The 19858-nt window shown below is 39.3% G+C and overlaps 1 protein-coding gene across 1 annotated transcript in view; it reads left to right on the top strand.

Annotated features, from left to right (window-relative positions):
* Papss2 (3'-phosphoadenosine 5'-phosphosulfate synthase 2) overlaps window positions 1–11647 on the top strand; it is an 83498-nt gene extending 71851 nt beyond the window's left edge. The window contains exons 9-12 of the mRNA XM_027949248.3: window positions 5484–5619; window positions 7482–7750; window positions 9381–9610; window positions 10323–11647. Of these exons, the coding sequence (XP_027805049.1) occupies window positions 5484–5619; window positions 7482–7750; window positions 9381–9610; window positions 10323–10464 (777 nt within the window). The 3' untranslated portion in view covers window positions 10465–11647. The remainder of the gene's footprint in view (window positions 1–5483; window positions 5620–7481; window positions 7751–9380; window positions 9611–10322) is intronic.
* Window positions 11648–19858: the final 8211 nt, after the last annotated feature.

Below are 19858 nucleotides of genomic sequence, written 5' to 3'. Positions count from 1 at the left end.
AAAAAAAAAAAAACCCTCAGGAAGCTCTTGGGTGATCTTAAGTGATTATGTCTTTCATCTTGTCTTGCTGATGTATGTCAGCAGTTGGAGTAAGAATTAGAAGCCAAGGAGTGCTATTGTGACTTTGACAATATTGTCAGTGACTCTGTACCATTAGATCGTTAGAGAGACTCTATAAACATTCTCAGTGAGCTAATGGTGAGAAATGGGCCATGGATAACCAGAGAAAGAAAGCCACTCATCCGGTATACACTACCCTTGGGTTGTTGCATCTACCAGACACACAGAATTTTATTGGAAAACACAAACACTGGTTTTATTGGGAAAAAAGCTCTTCGCTGTGCTTTTTTTTTTTTTTTTTTAGCTGCCTGGAACTCAGTCATACTTTAGCATAATTTTTTTTTAGAACCCTAAACCTCCAAAAGTTGTTACTCCCAAAAGTAATCATAGGACTTGTATTTCCATGTGGCACTGGGAATGGCATTTTCTTTATGTCACCAAGGAAACGGACTGTCTGTTCCCATAGCTCCTCATTGATGACACTCCTGACGGTCCATTCAAGGACTCTGTTGAGTCACTATGAAACCATGTGACATGATCCCAGATGAAATCATGAGGAAGAGCCGGTGAAACTTGTAAAAATAACGCTTGGAGAAACCCAGATGCCTTTCATCCATAGCTCTCAAAGCCTTTCCAGGCAGTAATTATTTCTCACAATGCTCTTGTGAAGTAGGAAAAAAAAATCATTTCTTTCATTTTATAGATGTAGAAACTAAGAGAACAAAGTGTGACTTCCCAGTGAAGGATAGGAAAAAGAGGTCATAATTATGTCCTTTAACTCCACAATACAGACCAGAAGTTCAGTTCGATCAATAGCATTACCTGGGCAGCTTTAAAAATTACCCATGATGGGATCCCACTCTCACTGATTCTGATTAAATTGGCTTTGGATCAGTCCTGGTCCTGGGAGGTTTTAAATCTCACCATGATTTGAATGTGCTGAGAACTACTTCAGTAGATAATTACCTGGAGCTGTTTCCTATGACTTCACCTGGATATATCGAAGAACACCCCAAACTCAACATGCTCATCCTCTCCCTAGATTTGTTCCCCCTCATGTGTCCCTTATCTCACCAACAGCCCTACCATCCAAATGGTGATCTATAACCGAAACCTGGGTGTCGTTCTTGCTTCTTACTTCTCCTCTTGCTCATTCAACCACAAAGTTCTGCCTCCCAGGTATTACTTAAATTTATTCACTCCTGTTTCAGTTTGGGCCAGGACATTTCATTTCTTCCCTATCCCTCTAATCTATTCTTCAGCCAGAGTGAACTGTTCAAACTTTATTTGAGAACCCCTTTGCAAAGATGGGACTTATCTCTTAGCCTTTCACCACTGCCACTCAGCACATCTTCTTCTGGTCAGTAAATGATACCCTCTCTTACTTCTGCACATGCTCATTCCCTCAGCGTAGGACACTGTCCACTCCTGCCTCTTCATCTTATTCCCTCCTTTAAGAAAGTCAGCCCTAACGCACATGACACATAAGCATGAATAAATGCCTTCTGAATGCTCCCAGAGCAATTTGTACTTGTCCTGCCCACACCTCTGACAGGTACTACTGAAGGTGAGGCTGAAACAGGAAGCAGTGGGCCACTGATTAGAGGCACTGGGTGTGGTGGAAAGAAAAGCCCTGGTTTGTAAAAATCCTAGACTTGGATTCTGGCTTTGGTAAGACAGCTGTGTGCCCTTGAACTATGCTACTTTCCCTCCACAAAACTGCCTTCCTACCTGAAAATGAAAACATTAGATCCTCATGATTTCCAGGTCCCTTAAAACTCCAGATTCCATGACTATGATAGACACTGCAGAACAGAATGTATATCCCCCGCTTGTATCATGTTGGTTTTTCTTCTCAATTCTTTTCTTTGAACCCCTTCCATCATGACCATATTTGTGGCCTTATTTTCCTGAGCCTACTATTTCTTTTTCTACTCTCTCTTCTTTTTTCATTCTGGCCTCTGCAGCTTCTCACTCTCAGCTGTTCCTCTCCTTTCAGTTTGCCCACTCCCTTGCCTTCTTCCTCTCCTTGCCCTCTCTGGGCCCATTCTATTTGCCACGGCTTTCTTAGTCTTTGCTCCAGTGCTTGAACTCATTATCTCCTCCTTTATGCATTCTTCTTGCCTGTGATTCCAAACCCAATTCCTCTTTCACCACTCCACCAGACTTGCTAAGCCTGATCCTCATTCTTCTGGGTGCATCCAGTTTTGCAAATCCCCTGGCTGTGGCCCTCCTACTCCCTTTGGCAGGAGGCTTGAGAGGGAGTGGGAACTTATAGGCCACAAGCACTGGACCTCCCTTCCTGACAGTTGGACCCAGTCTGGGGATAGTTGGAACACCGCAGAGAGGGCATTGCCCTTGCAGTCATTCTGCCCCATCATAGAAATGCCAATGTCACACTTTCAACACTGCTCATCAGACTGGCTTTCAGGCTGGGTGGTAAATGAAGTCAGCGTCTTCAATAGAGCAATGCAGTGCAGGGAGGACCCCTAGTGTCCAGATGAGCTACTGCACCACAGGGATTTGGGGTCTTAATTTGAAAATTTTATTGGTTGTCTAAGTTTAAGCAATGAGGACAAAGTTATATATAGTTATGGGTGTTTGAAAATATTCTTTTAAATAATTTGCCTGAGTACAGGGCTTACAAAGGGGGCCATGAAAACAGAACCAAATACCTTGCCCAATTACCCTTGCTCTACCCCAGTTTTCTCATTTGCAATGCTATTGACATTTGGGGTCAGATAATTCTTTATTGGTGCATGGAGGAAGGTGGGCAGCTGTTCCATGCAGCTCAGGATATATAGTAGCATCCTTATCCTTTACACACTGGATGTCAATAGCATACTTTCTCCTAGTTTAAATGTGGCAATCACTAATGCCTGTCAAATGTCACCATGAGCAGAATATTGAGAACCACCACTTGCTCACCTCAACCCCATTCCCTGGACTCCTCTGGGATGCAGGTCATTGTAAACCCCAATATCTGGCCATAACAGCAAGGTTCAAGGAACGCTCCACTACTACCTTTGTGCCTTCCTACTAGGTGTTGTTTTTTTAATTTCATTTTTTTTTTCTCCCAGACAGGCTGTCACTGAGTTGCCCAAATAGACCTTACACTTGGATCCTCTGGACTCAGCCTCTGAGCAGCTTTCAGCAACCTTTTAAATCAATCAGCTTTCTTTTGCTCACTGCACCTCCTCCTATATTAATATTTCAGATGGACAAGTTGTCCTTATATAGATGTAATCATTCAGTGGTTGTCTCTTTGCTACTGGCTTATTTCACTCACCAGAATGTCCTCCAGGTTCATCCATGTTGTAGCATTTAACAGGATGTTTTTTCCTCTTGAAGGCTAATGATATTCCATTGTAAGTGTATACCACATTTTATTGATCCAGTCATTCACTGGTGAACATTTGGTTTGCTTCCACCTCTTGGCCATTGTGAATAGTTGCTGAGCAACATCTCTTCAAGACCCTCTCAGTCCTGTGAAGTGGCACGGACCTGTAGCCACTCAGGAGGCAGAAACCAAAGATTCTCTAAATTGCTCAGCGCCTCGCTAAGTTGCTGAGGCTGGCTTTGAACTTGTGATCTTCCTGCCTTAGTCTCCTGAGTCCCTGAAATTACAGGGTACGCCACCACGCCCAGCTGTTGACCATTTTTTAATGCACACAAGTTTTTAAATTTGAAGTAATCCCGTTTGTCTACTTTTGCTTTTTTGCCTGTGCTTTTCTGGTTCCATACGCAAGAAATCACTACTGAATTCCTTGTTTCTCCCTACATTTTTACCTAAGAGTTTTGTAGTTTTAGGTATTACATGTATGTCTTTAATCCATTTTGAGTTAAGTTCTGTTTATGGTGTAAGATAAGTGTAAGTGTAAGATATGGTGTAAGATTCATATATGAACATTGGAAAGTTATGTCTGATTCATTCTACTGTCTTGTTCTACTACCTGTTCCCATTTTCCCCCTTTCCCTTCATTCCCCTTTGTCTAATTCAAAGTACTCTATTCTTCCCTGTCTCCCTCTACCCTGATTGTGAGTTAGCATCGGCATATCAGAGAAAGCATTCGGCCTTTAGTTTGTTGGTATTGGCTTATTCACTTAGCATGATAGTCTCCAGTTCCACCCATTTACTGGCAAATGCTATAATTTTGTTTCTCTTTATGACTGAGTAATATTCCATTGTGTATATATACCACATTTTCTTTATTTATCTGTGGAAGGGTTCCATAGTTTAGCAATTGTGAATTGAGCTGCTATAACATTGATGTGGCTGCTTCACTGTAGTATGCTGATTTTAGGTCCTTTGGGTGCCTATCAAGGAATGGGATAACTGGGTCAAAGTGTTCCATTCCAAGTTTTCTGAGGAATCTCCATACTGCTTTCCAGAGTGGTTGCACCAATTTGCAGTCCCACCAGCAATATATGAGTGTGCCTTTTCCCCAGTGCATTTGTTGAAAGGACTGTCCTTTCTCCCAGAGTGATCCTGATGTCCTTAATGAAGATCATTGAGAAAATGGGGTTTTAGTGAACCGTCTATGTCTAGCCTGCCATGCAGACTTTGCTACATTTTGCTGCTCTTTGGTGATTTAATTTTAAAGTGGATATAAGTGAAGGAAGCTTCATCTTTTGAGAGTTTCCTTAGAAATTATGCTAAACAATAATTAACTGGTAGAAAACAACTTGTCTGATTCCCCCCTCCCCAGGGCCTCTATTTTGGGTCCTTACTAGAAATAGTCCAAGATACATCAGACTGTAGGAGCAGTATGCTAGAAGTGGTTCCCAAACCCTGGAGTTGTCCATGAGCTAGCCAGAGAATCTCCAAGCATAAAATTATGCTCATGATACAAAGACTGTGTATCTGTGTTGACAGTTGCACAGTTGATATAAAAGCAACCATGCATAAAACTGGCACCTTAGACTCTAAATGGTGACAGCTAACTAGATGCATGGTCATTGTACTCTCCATCAACATGAGCTTGCATAAAAAAAAAGAAACTTGAATTAAGAATGTTCTTTAATTTTTATTAGTTATTGATGGACTTTTATTTATTTATTTGTTTATACATGGTGCTGAGAATCAAACCCAGTGCCTCACACATGCTAGGCAAGTGCTCTACCACTGAGCCACAACCCCAGCCCCAAGAATGTTCTTGATGAAGCTCTAAAAATGATTATTAAATCTTGACCTGAATTCATGTCTCTCTCACATCCTGTTACAAAAAGAGAAGTACACATTAAAGTACTTCCACTGCATATACTAACATACAATGGTTAGCTTAAGGAAAAAGTACTTGTATGATTGAGCTACAAGTGAAGTTAGATGCTTTTTTTGTTTATGGTTTTGTTCTTTATGAAATAGCTTTTTTAAAAAAATACTGGAACTTGAATCCAGGGGCACTTAATCATGTTCTTTCTAGATGGTGATGGAAAGTGGGGATTGGCTGGTTGGTGGAGACCTTCAGGTGCTGGAGAGAATAAGATGGAATGACGGGCTGGACCAATACCGTCTGACACCTCTGGAGCTCAAACAGAAATGTAAAGAAATGAATGCTGGTATGTAAACTGCTTTGAGTGCATTTGTTAGTACTGCCTACCATAGTCTGATAAAAGAATTAAAGATATCAGGAATCAGTATTTTAAAATGAAAACATCTGGTATTAGGCCTGTAATCCCAGCTATTCCAGAGGCTGAGGCAGGAGGATAGAAAGTTTAAGGCCAGCCTCAGTGATTTAAACAGTGTCCTCAACAACTAAGCAAGAACTGTTCTCAGAATAAAAAAAAAAATAGCTGGGCACGGTGACACGTACCTATGATACCAGTGGCTCAGGAGGCTGAGGCAGGAGGATCTCGTATTCAAAGCCAGCCTCAGCAAAAGCGAGGTGCTAAGCAACTCAGACACTATCTCTAAATAAAATACAAATAAAATATAAAATACAAAGTGGAGATGTGGCTCAGTGGTTAAGTGTCCCTGAATTCAATCCCCAGTACCAAAAAATTAAAAAAAATAAAAAGAGCTAGGGATGTAGCCCAGTTTTTGTAAAGCGACTCTGGGTTCAATTCCCAGTACCAAAATAAATAAATAAATAAACAGAAATAAAATAAAATGAAAATATCTATAGGTATATCTATGATATAGAAACAGTTCAAATTTGTAGTCTATTCATATGCTGGAACACTATGCAGTAGTTAGAAATATGCACAGACACAGAAAGATACCTAAAATGTATTAAGTAAAAGAGCAAATTGCAGAACAATATGTACAGCACAATCATATTTTGGAAGAAAAAAAAATCATTTTTAAAACCCTAACCTGTGTATATAAAAGCAGAAAAGTTTCTGGGGTAATATGGCACCAAACGGCAGATAACAGCAACTACCTACCTCTTGGGGATGGAGTTGGACTAAGGAGAAGGGAAGATTGTAATTCTTTATACATTTTGAAAAAGAGAAGGAAAAGTAATGATAGAATTATGAATGATTGTTATATTCTAGATATATATTAACTATATTTCACCACCAGAAAGAGAGTAAGGCTCTCAGAAGTCTATCATTGTGTGGAGTAGGTTTTAAGCTTTCTTTAAAACTACTTTAAAATGATGGTCAAGTCTTTTTTTTTTTTGGTGGCACTGGGGACCAAACCCAAGGGTGCTCTACCATTGAGCTACATCTCCAGACCTTTTTTATTTTTTATTTTGAGACAGGTTCTCACTAAGCTGCTGAAGGCGGCCTTGAACTTTCAGTCCTTCTGTCTCAGCCTACTGAGTCATTGGGTTTAGATGTGCACTAAAGTAGTATTTATATCTGTAGATTATTGCGCCATGCATGGGCCCCAGGAAATGTTCTTCCTTATTATTCATCTCCTGGGGAAACAGGACTAGAGCAAGAGCACTGATTAACACTGATTCTTCCTGAACCTTGGTTGCAGTAAAGGCCCTGCAAAAAAATGTGTTCAGCCAGGCACAGTAGTGAATGCCTAGAATCCCAGCAGCTCTGGAGGCCGAGACAGGAGGATGGCAAATTTAAAGCCAGCCTCAGCAAGTTAGTGAGGCCCTAAGCAACTCAGACAGACCCTGTCTCTAAATAAAATATAAAAAAGAGCTGAGGATGTGACTCAATGGTTAAGTACCCTTGGGTTCAATCCCCAGTTCAAAAAAAAAAAAAAAAAGTGTTCATTCCTGAGCCTCCCTTGATGGCTTCCTGTCTGCATCCTCTCATTGTCTAAGCAATCTTGCATTGATTGGTGGGGTTTGATTAACACTCCTGATGGCCAGGCATATTATCCAGCTGATAGGCAAAAGCAAGTGGATGTAATGAATACACTGAACTATAAACATAGCTTTTTCTTTCCTGTCTGTTCTTATGGACAAGAAACAGTGCGTTTCTTTGACCTTGACTTTTCTGCTTTTCTCTCCCAGATGCAGTGTTTGCCTTCCAGTTGCGCAATCCCGTCCACAATGGTCATGCTCTGTTGATGCAGGACACTCGTCGCCGGCTCCTGGAGAGGGGCTACAAACACCCAGTTCTCCTGCTCCACCCTCTGGGGGGCTGGACCAAGGATGATGATGTGCCTCTGGACTGGCGGATGAAACAGCATGCTGCTGTGCTTGAGGAAGGGGTCCTGGACCCCAAATCAACCATTGTTGCTATCTTTCCATCTCCTATGTTATATGCCGGCCCCACAGAGGTGAGTAATCCCTGAGCTGGGCAATTAGATCAGGACGCAGGCTCAAACTGTGTATCTAGAAGAGTGAATGAGTCTGTGATTCTTTTTCTCTTCCTCATGAGCAAATTCTGGTCTCTTTGTCCAGTTTAACAATGTGGCCATTTTGTATTTGTAAAAATGCTAGAAACATCAAGCCAAACCTATTATATATTGCCTCTGAGAATATGGAGGCTGGCTTGTGAACCAGATAGGTAATGGAGCTCATCTGGGTTATTGGACAAGTTGTATGTAGCCTAATATTCAATCATCATAAATGATTCAACATGCCCAGTGAGCCTCTTAGAAGGGAGAGGATGTCCTTAAAAGATAAATGTCAGGCTGGGGATGTAGCTCAGTTGGTAGAGTGCTTGCCTGCATGTACAGGGACCTGGGTTTAATCCTCAGCCCACACATACACACAAAAATGGTAAATGTTTCCCTTTTATCCTAACCCAGTGAGCCCATCAGGGATCTTCTTTGTCCTACTGCACCAGCAGTGTAATGTTTGAAGAAGTCTGAAAAAAGTATGATGAAAGTCTCAACCTTTGAGCTGCCCCAAACTGAAGTTCATGAATTCTCTTAAATCTCCATCCTTTGTATTTCTATCTGAGCTTTAGAGAGGGCAGTGTTCTGTTGAACTGGAATCAATGTTTGCATGTGAAAGGTAATTATTAGCTCATGTTGGAGTCTGTAATTTCCTTTAAACTGTGATTTAGCCAAATAAGGAAGGACGGGATAGCAAAGTTTATAGTTTTTGTAGGTCAGTAGATCTGAGTGTTCCTAGTCTGCTGTCCTGTTTGGAGAAGAGATGAGGAAATACATCCTTGAGTTCTAAGGAGGGAATTCATATGATCCTTTCTTTTGTTTTGCCTTTTTAAAAATTTGTTCTTTTTAGTTATACATGACAGTAGAATGTATTTTAACATTTAGACATGGAGTATAACTTCCTATTCTTGTGGCTGTACACGCTGTGGAGTTACATTGGTTGTGAATTCATATATGAATGTAGGCAAGTAATGTCCTATTCATTCTACTGCCTTACCCATTCCCATTCCCTCTTCCTTCCCACCGTCCAATCTGGTGAACCTCTACTCCTCCCTACACAACCCCTTCTATTGTGAGTCAGCATCCACCTATCAGACAAAACATTTGGCCTTTGATTTTTTTTGGGGGGGGGCGGATTGGCTTATTTCACTGGGCATCATAAACTCCAGTTCCATCCATTTACTGGCAAATTCCATAATTTCATTTTTATTTATAGATGAGTAATATTCCATCGTGTATATATACATTTTCTTTTTCCATTCATCTATTGAAGGATACCTAGGTCAGTTCCATAGCTCAGCTATTGTGAATTGAGCTGCTATGAATATTGATGTGGCCATGTCACTACAGTATGCTGATTTTAGGTCCTTTGGGTATTATGTGATTCTTTTCTTTGAAGCTCCTATTGAACCCAACAGAACCAAGCATGAAGAAGAGAGCACAGTCTTAGTTAGGACTGGCTTTCTTGCAACTTTTAGGTGACCAGTATTACTGAACTACTTTTAAAGCAGAGACCCATAGACCTGGCCTGTGGTGACCATCATGTCCTTTATATGATGTTTCCTAGGTCCAGTGGCACTGCAGGGCCCGGATGATTGCAGGGGCCAACTTCTACATCGTGGGCAGGGATCCTGCAGGAATGCCCCACCCTGAGACCAAGAAGGACCTGTATGAACCCACTCATGGGGGGAAGGTCTTGAGCATGGCCCCTGGCCTCACCTCTGTGGAAATCATTCCATTCCGAGTGGCTGCCTATAATAAGGCTAAAAAAGCCATGGACTTCTATGATCCAACAAGGTAGGTTTCCAGAGAAAAATTAGTCAAAATCTTTATGACTGGAATGATGAGACAAAATTTTGGCCCTTTGGGAAACTCTCCAGCACATTTGCACACGCTCCCCGTTAGAATGAAGTCTCTTTGGAGTCAAAACTTGGTCTTGGACATTTTTTTTTTTTATCTCCTGAAGTTGCAGCACAGTCCCATGCACATAGTAAATGGTCCATAAATATTTCTTTCAAGGACAGGGTTGTAGCTCAGTGGTAGCACACTGGCATAGCATGCATGAGACTCTCTTGAATTCAATCCTCAGCTCCACAATATATATATATTTTTTTCTTTCTCAACATGTCTGCTTTCAGCATGCACCAAATACTTAGGACATTAAGGGCGGGGGGCAACATAGAAAAAGATTTCAATGAGTATTTATGATGCACTCATTCCCCAGGCTGAGAGCCCACAGAACTAGGCAGAAAAATAGAAAACAGTCCTGGGCCTCAAGACACTTCTCACAATAGAGTAGGTGACAGTAAATATTGAATACATAGTTGCCATGATTTCCTTTTTCCTCTGCCAAGTTCCTGAAGATTTAGTGAACTGATCATTTTCAAAAATGCAACATTTTACAGAAAGGAAAATAATGTGGGTGTATAAACCCATAACCTAATTCCAGGAACCTTTAGGATAGATGTTACTGACCTACCCTGAGTTCTTTGCTGCTCTACTGTGACAGGCACAATGAGTTCGACTTCATCTCAGGAACCCGTATGAGGAAACTCGCCAGAGAAGGAGAAAATCCCCCAGATGGCTTCATGGCCCCCAAAGCATGGAAAGTCCTGACAGATTATTACAGGTCCCTGGAGAAGCTCAACTAAATGCACCTTGGCTCCTAAGTTTCCTTCTGAAATGCTCTTTGATTACCTTTTCTATTTTTGTGATTAGATATTTTGTATCCAAATTGCTTCTCAGTGACTGATTTTAAAGTTAATATTTTGTAAAAACGCAAAAACTGTGCCTATAATTTAAAGCCAACTTCATTTTTATATATCAAAGTCAAACTGAAGATTAAATATTAGCAGGTGAAAGCAATGTTGTTATACATTTCAGAATGAAATTAGCTGTATTCTCTACCGTATCAGAGCACGTAGGTCCCAGATTTCTAAAGCTTTGACCATGTGTCTAGTTTACTTGCAAAAAAAGTGAAGCACATTTTTCAGTTTAAACTTGTCAACCTACAATCTCAATATCATGTACCAGTGGTAAAACAAATTGGATTAACAGCCCCTTCTGTACAACTGGAAAAAAAAAATCATCACCCTAAATGAGATGTGCCTCACATCAAGTTTCTTGCTAATCATTTACCTCATGACTATACACAGCCTTACTACCCAATATCCTCTGACTGGATAAAGCAAATGTGTGATGATAATGTGAATTTAGTCTTAGGAGTCTATGCAACCTACTTCTGCCATGCAAGTTATATTTTCCAATAAGAGAAGTCTCAGTGGCCTTCCATGACTAATAAATTGTGATATAATATAGAGTACTTCAATGAAGGAATTTGTACCAATGGATCAATCTGACCATGTTATAGAAAGTTAATTTTTCTCCTTTGTTGTGGGTCACTGTGTCTACAGAGTGGTTGGGGCCTATCTGACAGCAGCAACAACAGCTATAAATAACCAAAAGTAATTCACATCGTCAGACTAGCAAGGAACTAGAACTGGAAAAGACTGCAGAATTATCAAATACTAACATTTTCTCTTAGAGGTGAACAAAATGAGGTGATATACATTCATGTGCCTTGTGAGCTGCTGAGCATTATACCAAAAAATGAAAAATTCCCATTAGGAAGTACTCTTGGCACTGAATGAGTGCCCAGGCCATTTGGATCCTGTCTGGTGTTCTGTCTACACCAGACAACACAGCTGGGTCTGTGCCCCTCAGACTCTTAGCAAAGTCTTTTGACCAGAGGGGGCTTAAAAAGCAGCCTTTTTGGATAAAAAACGGCCCAGGGTTTTGTAAACTCCACTAATTTTACTGTAGTTGGAACTGAAACTTTTCCAAAGACTCAGGCTGTTCTGAGATATCCTATGATGGCTTTAATTCCAAGAAATAATCTTTTGTGCTCTATGCATAAATTTTACGCCAAGGAATATATGAAAAAACAGCATATTTTATACATAGGTTTCTATTGGAGAAACCTAAACTAGAAAGAGAAAACTGATTTTTTTTTTCATATTGTCCATTAAAAAAAAAAAGTCTGGGCTAATACAAGTTCTTTTGAGAATAAATTACACACAATGGCCACAGCAAAGTTTGTTTTTAACACAATAGTGCCTATACTCATTTAATCAGAGATACTCAATGCTGCCTTTTTAGAAAACAAGATATTTATTTAAAACATGAGATAGGAAATAGTGCCTTAACCAAAATGTATTCTGTGATTTTAAAAAATATATTTAAAATTGCTCTTTTGCTGTAGTTCTATATTTAGTGCAATGACTCTTTCTGTGTACAACCAATGCTTGTCCTTATTTTAATAAATTTCTTAAAACAAAGGCTGTCTTTTCTGCCTGTAGCACTGGGTGTGGGCTGACCACACAACTCTTGAGAGCTGTGTGACTGACTAGAAAGAAACAGCAAGACCAAACTTGGGACTGTTTGTGGTGCTCATGTCGTTTTCCAACTTGTGCTGTACATGTAAATGACATTGGTCTCAGCCAGGCAGATTGATCTTTTCAAAAGTGACTGGGTTGCTCTGGAGCCTCTGCCTAGAATTTCACTGAAGGAGGATTTGACCTTTTTTCCCTTTCATTTGAGGCAATGAAGTTATCTTCTTTGCCACCTGTTTCTCAAAGGAACAGATCTTGTTCTCAAAAGTGCTCCCAAGGAGTTTCACCAGCAGGCTTAGAAATAGTTGCAGGAATTTTTGTTTATTTTTTTCCCCCCTCAGCAATCCCTGCCTCTCCCCTAACTTCAGCACTGCTACTTTTATATGTGCAAAGAAAAATTACCTGTCTCCACCCATCCTTTCAGTGGCCTTCAAGCATGCAGGTTGTTGTTTCTTCTTGAGCCCCTGATTCATTGTCCTGAAGGCTTCATGCAATTTTTTTTTTTTTTTTTTGCTATTAATCCTCACTTCCAAATAAAACTAGTATAAGCTTTCAGACAAATCGAAGCTGTCAACTCTAGTCCCTTCCTTTTTGACCCCAGACTTAGTGGCTCCTGGTGTCAATTAGCAGGACAAAATAGGACAAAAAATAAGCATGAAGATGTCAGTAGTGAAGGAGTGTGCCAAATTGTTCAGGATAGTGATACTGTGAAAAGATCCTGGAAATGCATACAATGATCATTTGGTCAAATATATCAACTTTTTTTCCTCCTCAGTACCCAGGGGTGACTTACCACTGAGATACATCTTCGGCCCTTTGTTATTTTAAGACAGGATCTAAGTTGTTGAGGCTAACCTCAAACTTGTGATCCAATCCACCTGCCTCAGTTTCCTGAGTGGCTGGGATTATAGGCATGTGCCACTGCATCCACTTGTATCAATGATTCTACCAGGCCTTTAAATTTCCAACTCCTTTGCAAGAATCTTGGTTACTCAGGAAGAGCAAGTTTGTTTTCTTCTCACTTTTCTCTATTATTTCCCCTTAGTTCTAGCTCTGATCGTCAACATAATTTTCCTCACAGGCAAGAAATGAGGATATTAGAAAGGGGCACCAGATATTAGAAAGGGGCACCCACTAGTTGGTTGTGATGGCACACGCTAAAATCAGTTGACTCAACTATTCTTCTGTCTAAAGGTTTGATAGAAAAATGGTGCAGCTTTTGCCTGAGATGTTTTAATGATTCAGGTTTTCATTACCCATTAACAGGTACCATTCTTGCCTCAGCATGCAATTAGTTCTTTGGTAAATGCTATTATTGGGCCACTCATGGTACACATTCATTAAATGCTGAAAATGGCATTCAAGCAACTCACAATATGTACTTCAAAGACTGGGTTTTTTATGTTTGTTTTTTGCTTATGTTGTAATTTTACTGAATTACTGCAAATAAATTACTACCAGAGTTTGGACACTTTAGTCTCATTCTAGAAAAGGTAAAAATAATACCTTTCTATGAGACTTAGCAAAAGAACAAGTGGATGCAAGAAATTCTTCATGAACTATCCCCCAAAGAGAAGCCCTTTGAAAGTAAGTTGAGAGCTTTGTCTTGGCAGTTTTTAATTCTGGGGTGGACTCTGGGGTATGGTTACAATGTATGGAAATGTGGGCCTGCCCTAGATGGAGGATATTTTGCAGAGAGATGGGAATTAAGTCAGGACCAGACAACAGTGTACTGTTGGGACAGACTGAAATCTGGAACCACACCCCCTGTAAAAACAAACTGGCTAGGAAATTCCCTCTCCTGAATTTTGCCAAAATCATAGCAGGAGAGGGACTGGATGTCTTGCACATTCTCAAGGCAAGTGGATTCTAGAACCCTAAGAACCCTAAACATCTCAAGTTGCAATTCAAATCCCTCCCAGCTCAAATGCCAACAAGATCAAAAGACTGCTGGAGGGGTGGGTAGGGGTTTGGCTAAAATCAGTTGACTCAATCCAATCCTGCTTGGTACTCTGACACATGCATATAATACCAACTATTTAGGCGGCGTAGGCAGGAGTACTGCAAGTTCAAGGCCAGCCAGAGCAACTTAGTGAGACTCTATATCAAAATAAAAAGGGTCGGGGATGTAGTTGAGTGGTAAAAAGCCAGAGGGGCGGGTAATGCAAACAAACTAGCCCTACAATCCCAGACCCAACATAACTATGTCTAGGTAAGAAAAATCACAATGTTAAGGCTGGGGTTGTAGCTTGGTGGAAGAGTGCTTGCCTACCACATGAAAATAAATAAATAAAACAAAGACATTATGTCAAAAACAAACAAACAAACAATGTTATACTTCAGTTCCCATTGTTCTTTTGTGTCCACCATCCGGAACAAAAATTTTTAATTACAAATTAAAAAGTTACCCACTAGGTGGGTGTGGTGGCACATACCCGTAATTCCAGCACTCGGGCAGCTTGGGAAATTTAGTGAGGCCATACGAAACTCAGCGAGACCTTGTCTCAAAATAATAAAAACGGCTGGGGATGTGGCTCAGTGGTCAAGCACCCTTGGGTTCAATCCCCCATATGAAAATAAGTTTTAAAAACGTTATCCACCTAGGGAGAATTGGGTGAGTTAAGCAGCTCTCTATTACCAAGTAAAAGCAAACTGAAGGAATCCAATGGAGCAGTCCCTACAAGCCTGTCCACACAAACCATATACATGTTGTTCACACTTCTAGCATGCTTACTTGTTCAAACATTGCCTTTATTTAGCAAATACCAGTGGCTTCATCACCTCGCCATTTGCCATTTTTTGTTTATCTAGCTCCCTTTGCCCTAACATATAATTTCCTTTGAATACTTTATATCTTTCCTGTTACATTTTGTCTTAAAGAGTCAATAGGGAAACCAAGATAATTGCTCTCAAACCATTTTGATACAGAAGGCTTGGTTTTTGTGCCTGGTGCCAATTCAAATAATGAGGAAAAGGTTTTTGAGAAAAAATAAATTTTATTAAAACTTCTAGCAAAGAAAGAAGGCAGTGGACTAAGGTCCAAAGACTGCCATCTCTCCTCACAAGGAAAAACAAAGGACCTTTAAAGGGAAATTCAAGGACTAGGCTCTGTGTATAATTATCAGTAGATATAATTACTGTCCATCTAGTGACCTTGAGAGAGCTGTTGTTCACTTGCTGGCACCAGTTCCCAGCCTGTATTTTACTTGCTGGCCTAGGATGGGAAGAACATTAATATTTCCTCAATCCCACTGTTGGGAGAGGAGGAAGAAATACATGTCAGTTTAAGATTAAGCCATGTGTGATCAATCAAACAGCAAGGTTCATACTCAAAGCATGATATGGACCCATTACAAACTTATCCATGGATGAGTCCTGGAGGTTTCATTCTCTTGAATCGCGAATTTAAAGAGTTAATGTAATCCAATGAAGAAATAAATGCAAGCCTATTGAATAGCAATTTCTGCTTAAAAAAAAAAAAACTACTTCTGGAGTTTTTTGATTTTGTATCCTAAGTCACTTTCTTTAGCTTCCCTTTGATCTCATGAATTTCCAAGGCCCTTCAAGTAAATTCTTATTCCCTGTATTAGAGCTGATCATTTCCAACAGAATCCTAATTGGCATATTCTTTGTAATTTTAGGATTATGATCCCATAGACCCTCATCTTCCTCACACATGACTGCAAAGAGATTTTACTGCATGATACAGCCATCTTTCAGTATTTTAAGTCATTCTTACACTTTCTGTCATCTATGCTGTGCTCTATTCTGAGTTCCATGCCTGAATATCGGTGATTATTTCAATGTTTGGAATGTTTTCAAAGTGAGTTGTCATGGTTCGCAAGCCTGTGTTGTCCTGATGCACTCCACGGCTAGCACTGACATTCTCTGGTAATTATTTCAAAGCACCAAAATTACTATCTAAAAGTATTCAAAACCAAGCACATAACTGCAAATATTAGATAACCACAAAAATAGTCCCACCTCCAATTTTAGTAATGGGACTCTTGTGGGTCATTAATAAAAAACATACTTGCAACTAAGATTTTTTTACATTGCTACTTCATTTCTTTTAAGTTTGATCTAATTTGTTTATGATAATTTGCATTATATATGATAGTTGTATTTTAGTCAATTCAGTTAGGAATTATTTGTAAAGTTCAACTTGTTATTAAGTTTCAAGTTCCCCTGAATGATTTCATAAATGTGATGATGACTTGCACACAAATTTTCCATGTACACATAAAGCTTTAAATTTTATAAACTTAATCTACAATGAATTTAATAATGAAAGCCTATGATGATTTATCAGCTATATATAAGAAGAGTCTATGGTTTATTTAGGACACCCAGTTGATGGTGGAGTTTTGGTCATACAAGCTTGTATGTAGCCTTGGCCTATCAGAATTCTACTCAAGAGGGGCTTTTCAGAAGATGGCAGAATAGATTGCTTCCCTGGCAGCTCCATCAAGTGAAACCAAAAAAGCAGGCAGCAATGTGGGTGAATGAAGAAGAATTAGGGGGGAATTTATTGGAATTTAATATTGGACACTCAAAACATATCAGAAACCCAGAAGAGATTGAATATAATACAGTAAAACTCCTCAGCCCTACAGCTGTGGCAGCAGCTGGAGGCACAAACCAGAATGGTCCCTCCGTGAACACAGGAAAGCAGTAAGGGAATTAGAGGAACCCCCAATTCTCGGTAGGAATGAGGAGAGTCAGGATAGAGTTCAGAGAGCAGAATCATTGCCCAAATAAAAATAGTAAGCTGTGCTGTATAATATCCTTGTATGCAAAAGAAGCTTCCACTTTGCAGCGGAAGCCTGGGGCTGACAGCTGGGGGAGCCAATTTCTAGCAGACCGGAGTCTGGTTTGAAAAACAAGCTGGGTAAACCCACGGTGTGTAACAGAGAGTATGCCTAAGTGACCAGGAGAAAATCAAGTGTGGAGAGAGGTTTACAGGGGAATACTGGTCATGGAAACCCACCTGGCTTCTCCTTCCCCTTTCAGTCCAGCTGCTTGCAGGACTGGCTGGGAGAGAAGCCTCTGATGGGGAATTCAAGAGTGGGGGCAGGAGAGATTGAGTTTGGCGTCTGAATCAGAGACCAGGAAGCGTGGGGTCCATAGGCAACGCGGTGGCCTAAGAACAGGCTCCTATACCACACAAATAGAACCTAAAGAAGATTCCTGGTATGCAGTCTTCCAGGGTGGACCAGCAATTGCTGGACCCTAGAGGTGTCCTGACTTAAAATCTCCAGACCAACTGGCATTCAGAGCCTGGAGCATAACTAAGCCTACACCCCACCTCCAGGATCCTTACCCTAGCAACCTCACCCACCCTGAAGGTGGAGCAAGCTTCATATTCCAGATACCTACACCTAACTATTGAGAAGGGAAGTTGAGAAACTTTTGAACTCCAACAGAAACAACTGTTCAATTTTTCATTGAGTTCTTTTTCTTTTTTCTCTCAAATTTTACCATTTTTTGAATCAATTATTTTTCATGCTTCAATCTGTTGAAGACTGGGATATCTGAATAGTATATTCAGTTTTGTTTTGTAGTCTTTTATTTTTACTTTTTCCTATTTTTAATTTTTTTAAAATTTTACTTTATATTTTTTCTCTCACTTGTCTGTTTCCCTGGATTCTCCATCTCTTTTCTCCTAACAGCCAGCCTCTATTACTTCCTCTATCACTCTTCCTATAATTTCTTATTTATATCCTCTCTCCTCCTTCCTCATAAACATCACATCCTACAATACTTCTGTTCTCGCTTTGTCCACCATTTGTAAACCCTTTTGCAGACTTACTGTTTTTATTGTGGGCAATAACTAAATACATCATTTGTTTATTGTGACAAAATTGTAGATGTCTTAGTAGTAACTATTTGGTTTAAGGCTGTATATTGTTCGCATTGGGTGCTGTTATTATTTGACTCCCCCTTAAAACTGAGGTACTGGAAACCTTCAGGGAAGGATACAGGGTAGAAACTGTACTGTGTCAGATCCACTGCTAGATGGGTAGACACACAAATAATATGAAAAAACAAGGGAACAAATTGCCCCAAACAAACTAATATGTTCCAATAATAGAATCCACTGACACCACAGTGGAAGAAACATCAGAAAAGGAGTTTAGAATGTACATAGTTTAACTAATCCTCAAGGTAAAGGATGATGTAAGGAATGAAATCAAGAGATAAAATTCAGGAGATGAAAGATGACTTCAATAGGGATTAGGAAAAGAAATCAAGCAGAAATCCTTGAAATGAAGGAATCAATAAACCAAATTAAAAATTCAATAGAAAGCATCACGAACAGAACAGACCAGTTAGAGAGAGTGTTTCAGGCAATGAAGACAAAATATATAATCTCGAAAATAAATTTGATCATGGAAAGAAGATGTTAAGAGACCATGAACAGAACTTCCAAGAAATATGGGATAACATGAAAAGACAAAATTTAAGATTTATTGGGATAGTTAAACGTTCAGAGACACAAACCAAAGGAATACACAATCTTATCCATGAAATAATATCAGAAAATGTCCCAAACCTAAAGAATGAAATGGAAAATCAAATACAGAAGGCTTACAGGACTTCAAATGTACAAAATTACCACAGACCCCCACACCAATGCTCATTATTATGAAAATGCCTAAAAATATATCATTCAATATGGATTACTAAATAAGCAGGGGTTTCTAGCGTCATATCATGTAAAGTAGACTTCAAGCCAAAATTAATCAAGAGGGACAAAGAAGGTCACTTCATACTGTTTAAAGGAATTATATGTCAAAAAGACATAATAATTGTAAATATTTATGCCCCAAACAATGAAGCATCTACATACATAAAACAAAACCTTCTCAATTTCAAGAATGAAATAGACCACAACATAATACTGGGTGACTTTAACATACCTCTCTCATCACTGGATAGATATTCCAAACAAAAACTAAACAAAAAAACTGTAGAACTAAATAATACAATCAATAATTTGGACTTAATGAACATATGGAGTATTTCATCCATCAATGATCAAAAATACTTTACAGATCCTTCTGTAAAATAGACAATATATCATGCTACAAAACAACTCTTAGCAAATACACAAAAAAAGAGATAATACCTGACATTCTATCATAATACAATAAAATTAGAAATCAATGATAAAATAAAAAATAGAAGCTACTCTAACATCCAGAGACTATAATATGCTATTGAATGACCAATGGATAGCAGAAGAAATCAGGGATGAAATTCAAAAAATACTTAGTAAATGAGAATAACAACACAACATATTAAAATCTTTGGAACATTATGAAGGCATTCTAAGAGAAAAGCTCATTGCATTGAGCACATTTATTAAAAGAACAGAAAACAGCCAAATAAATAACCTAACATTACATCTCAAAGCCCTAGAAAAAGAACAAATCAACACCAAAAGCAGCAGAAGACAGGAAATTATTAAAATCAGAGCTGAAATCAATGAAACTGAAACAAAAAGAAACTATTCAAAAAAACTGACAAAACAAAAAGTTGGTTCTTTGTAAAAATAAATAAAATTGATAAACCCTTATCCACGCTAACAAAGAAAGAGAAAACTCAAAGTAGTAAAAGTTCGTAATGTAAAAGGAACTTTCACATGGAC

Source organism: Marmota flaviventris, chromosome 4 (genome assembly GCF_047511675.1).
Source record: "Marmota flaviventris isolate mMarFla1 chromosome 4, mMarFla1.hap1, whole genome shotgun sequence".
Classification (NCBI taxonomy): domain Eukaryota; kingdom Metazoa; phylum Chordata; class Mammalia; order Rodentia; family Sciuridae; genus Marmota; species Marmota flaviventris.
The sequence above is the reverse complement of the archived record's forward strand: the minus strand, read 5'-3'. Positions and strand labels throughout refer to the sequence as shown.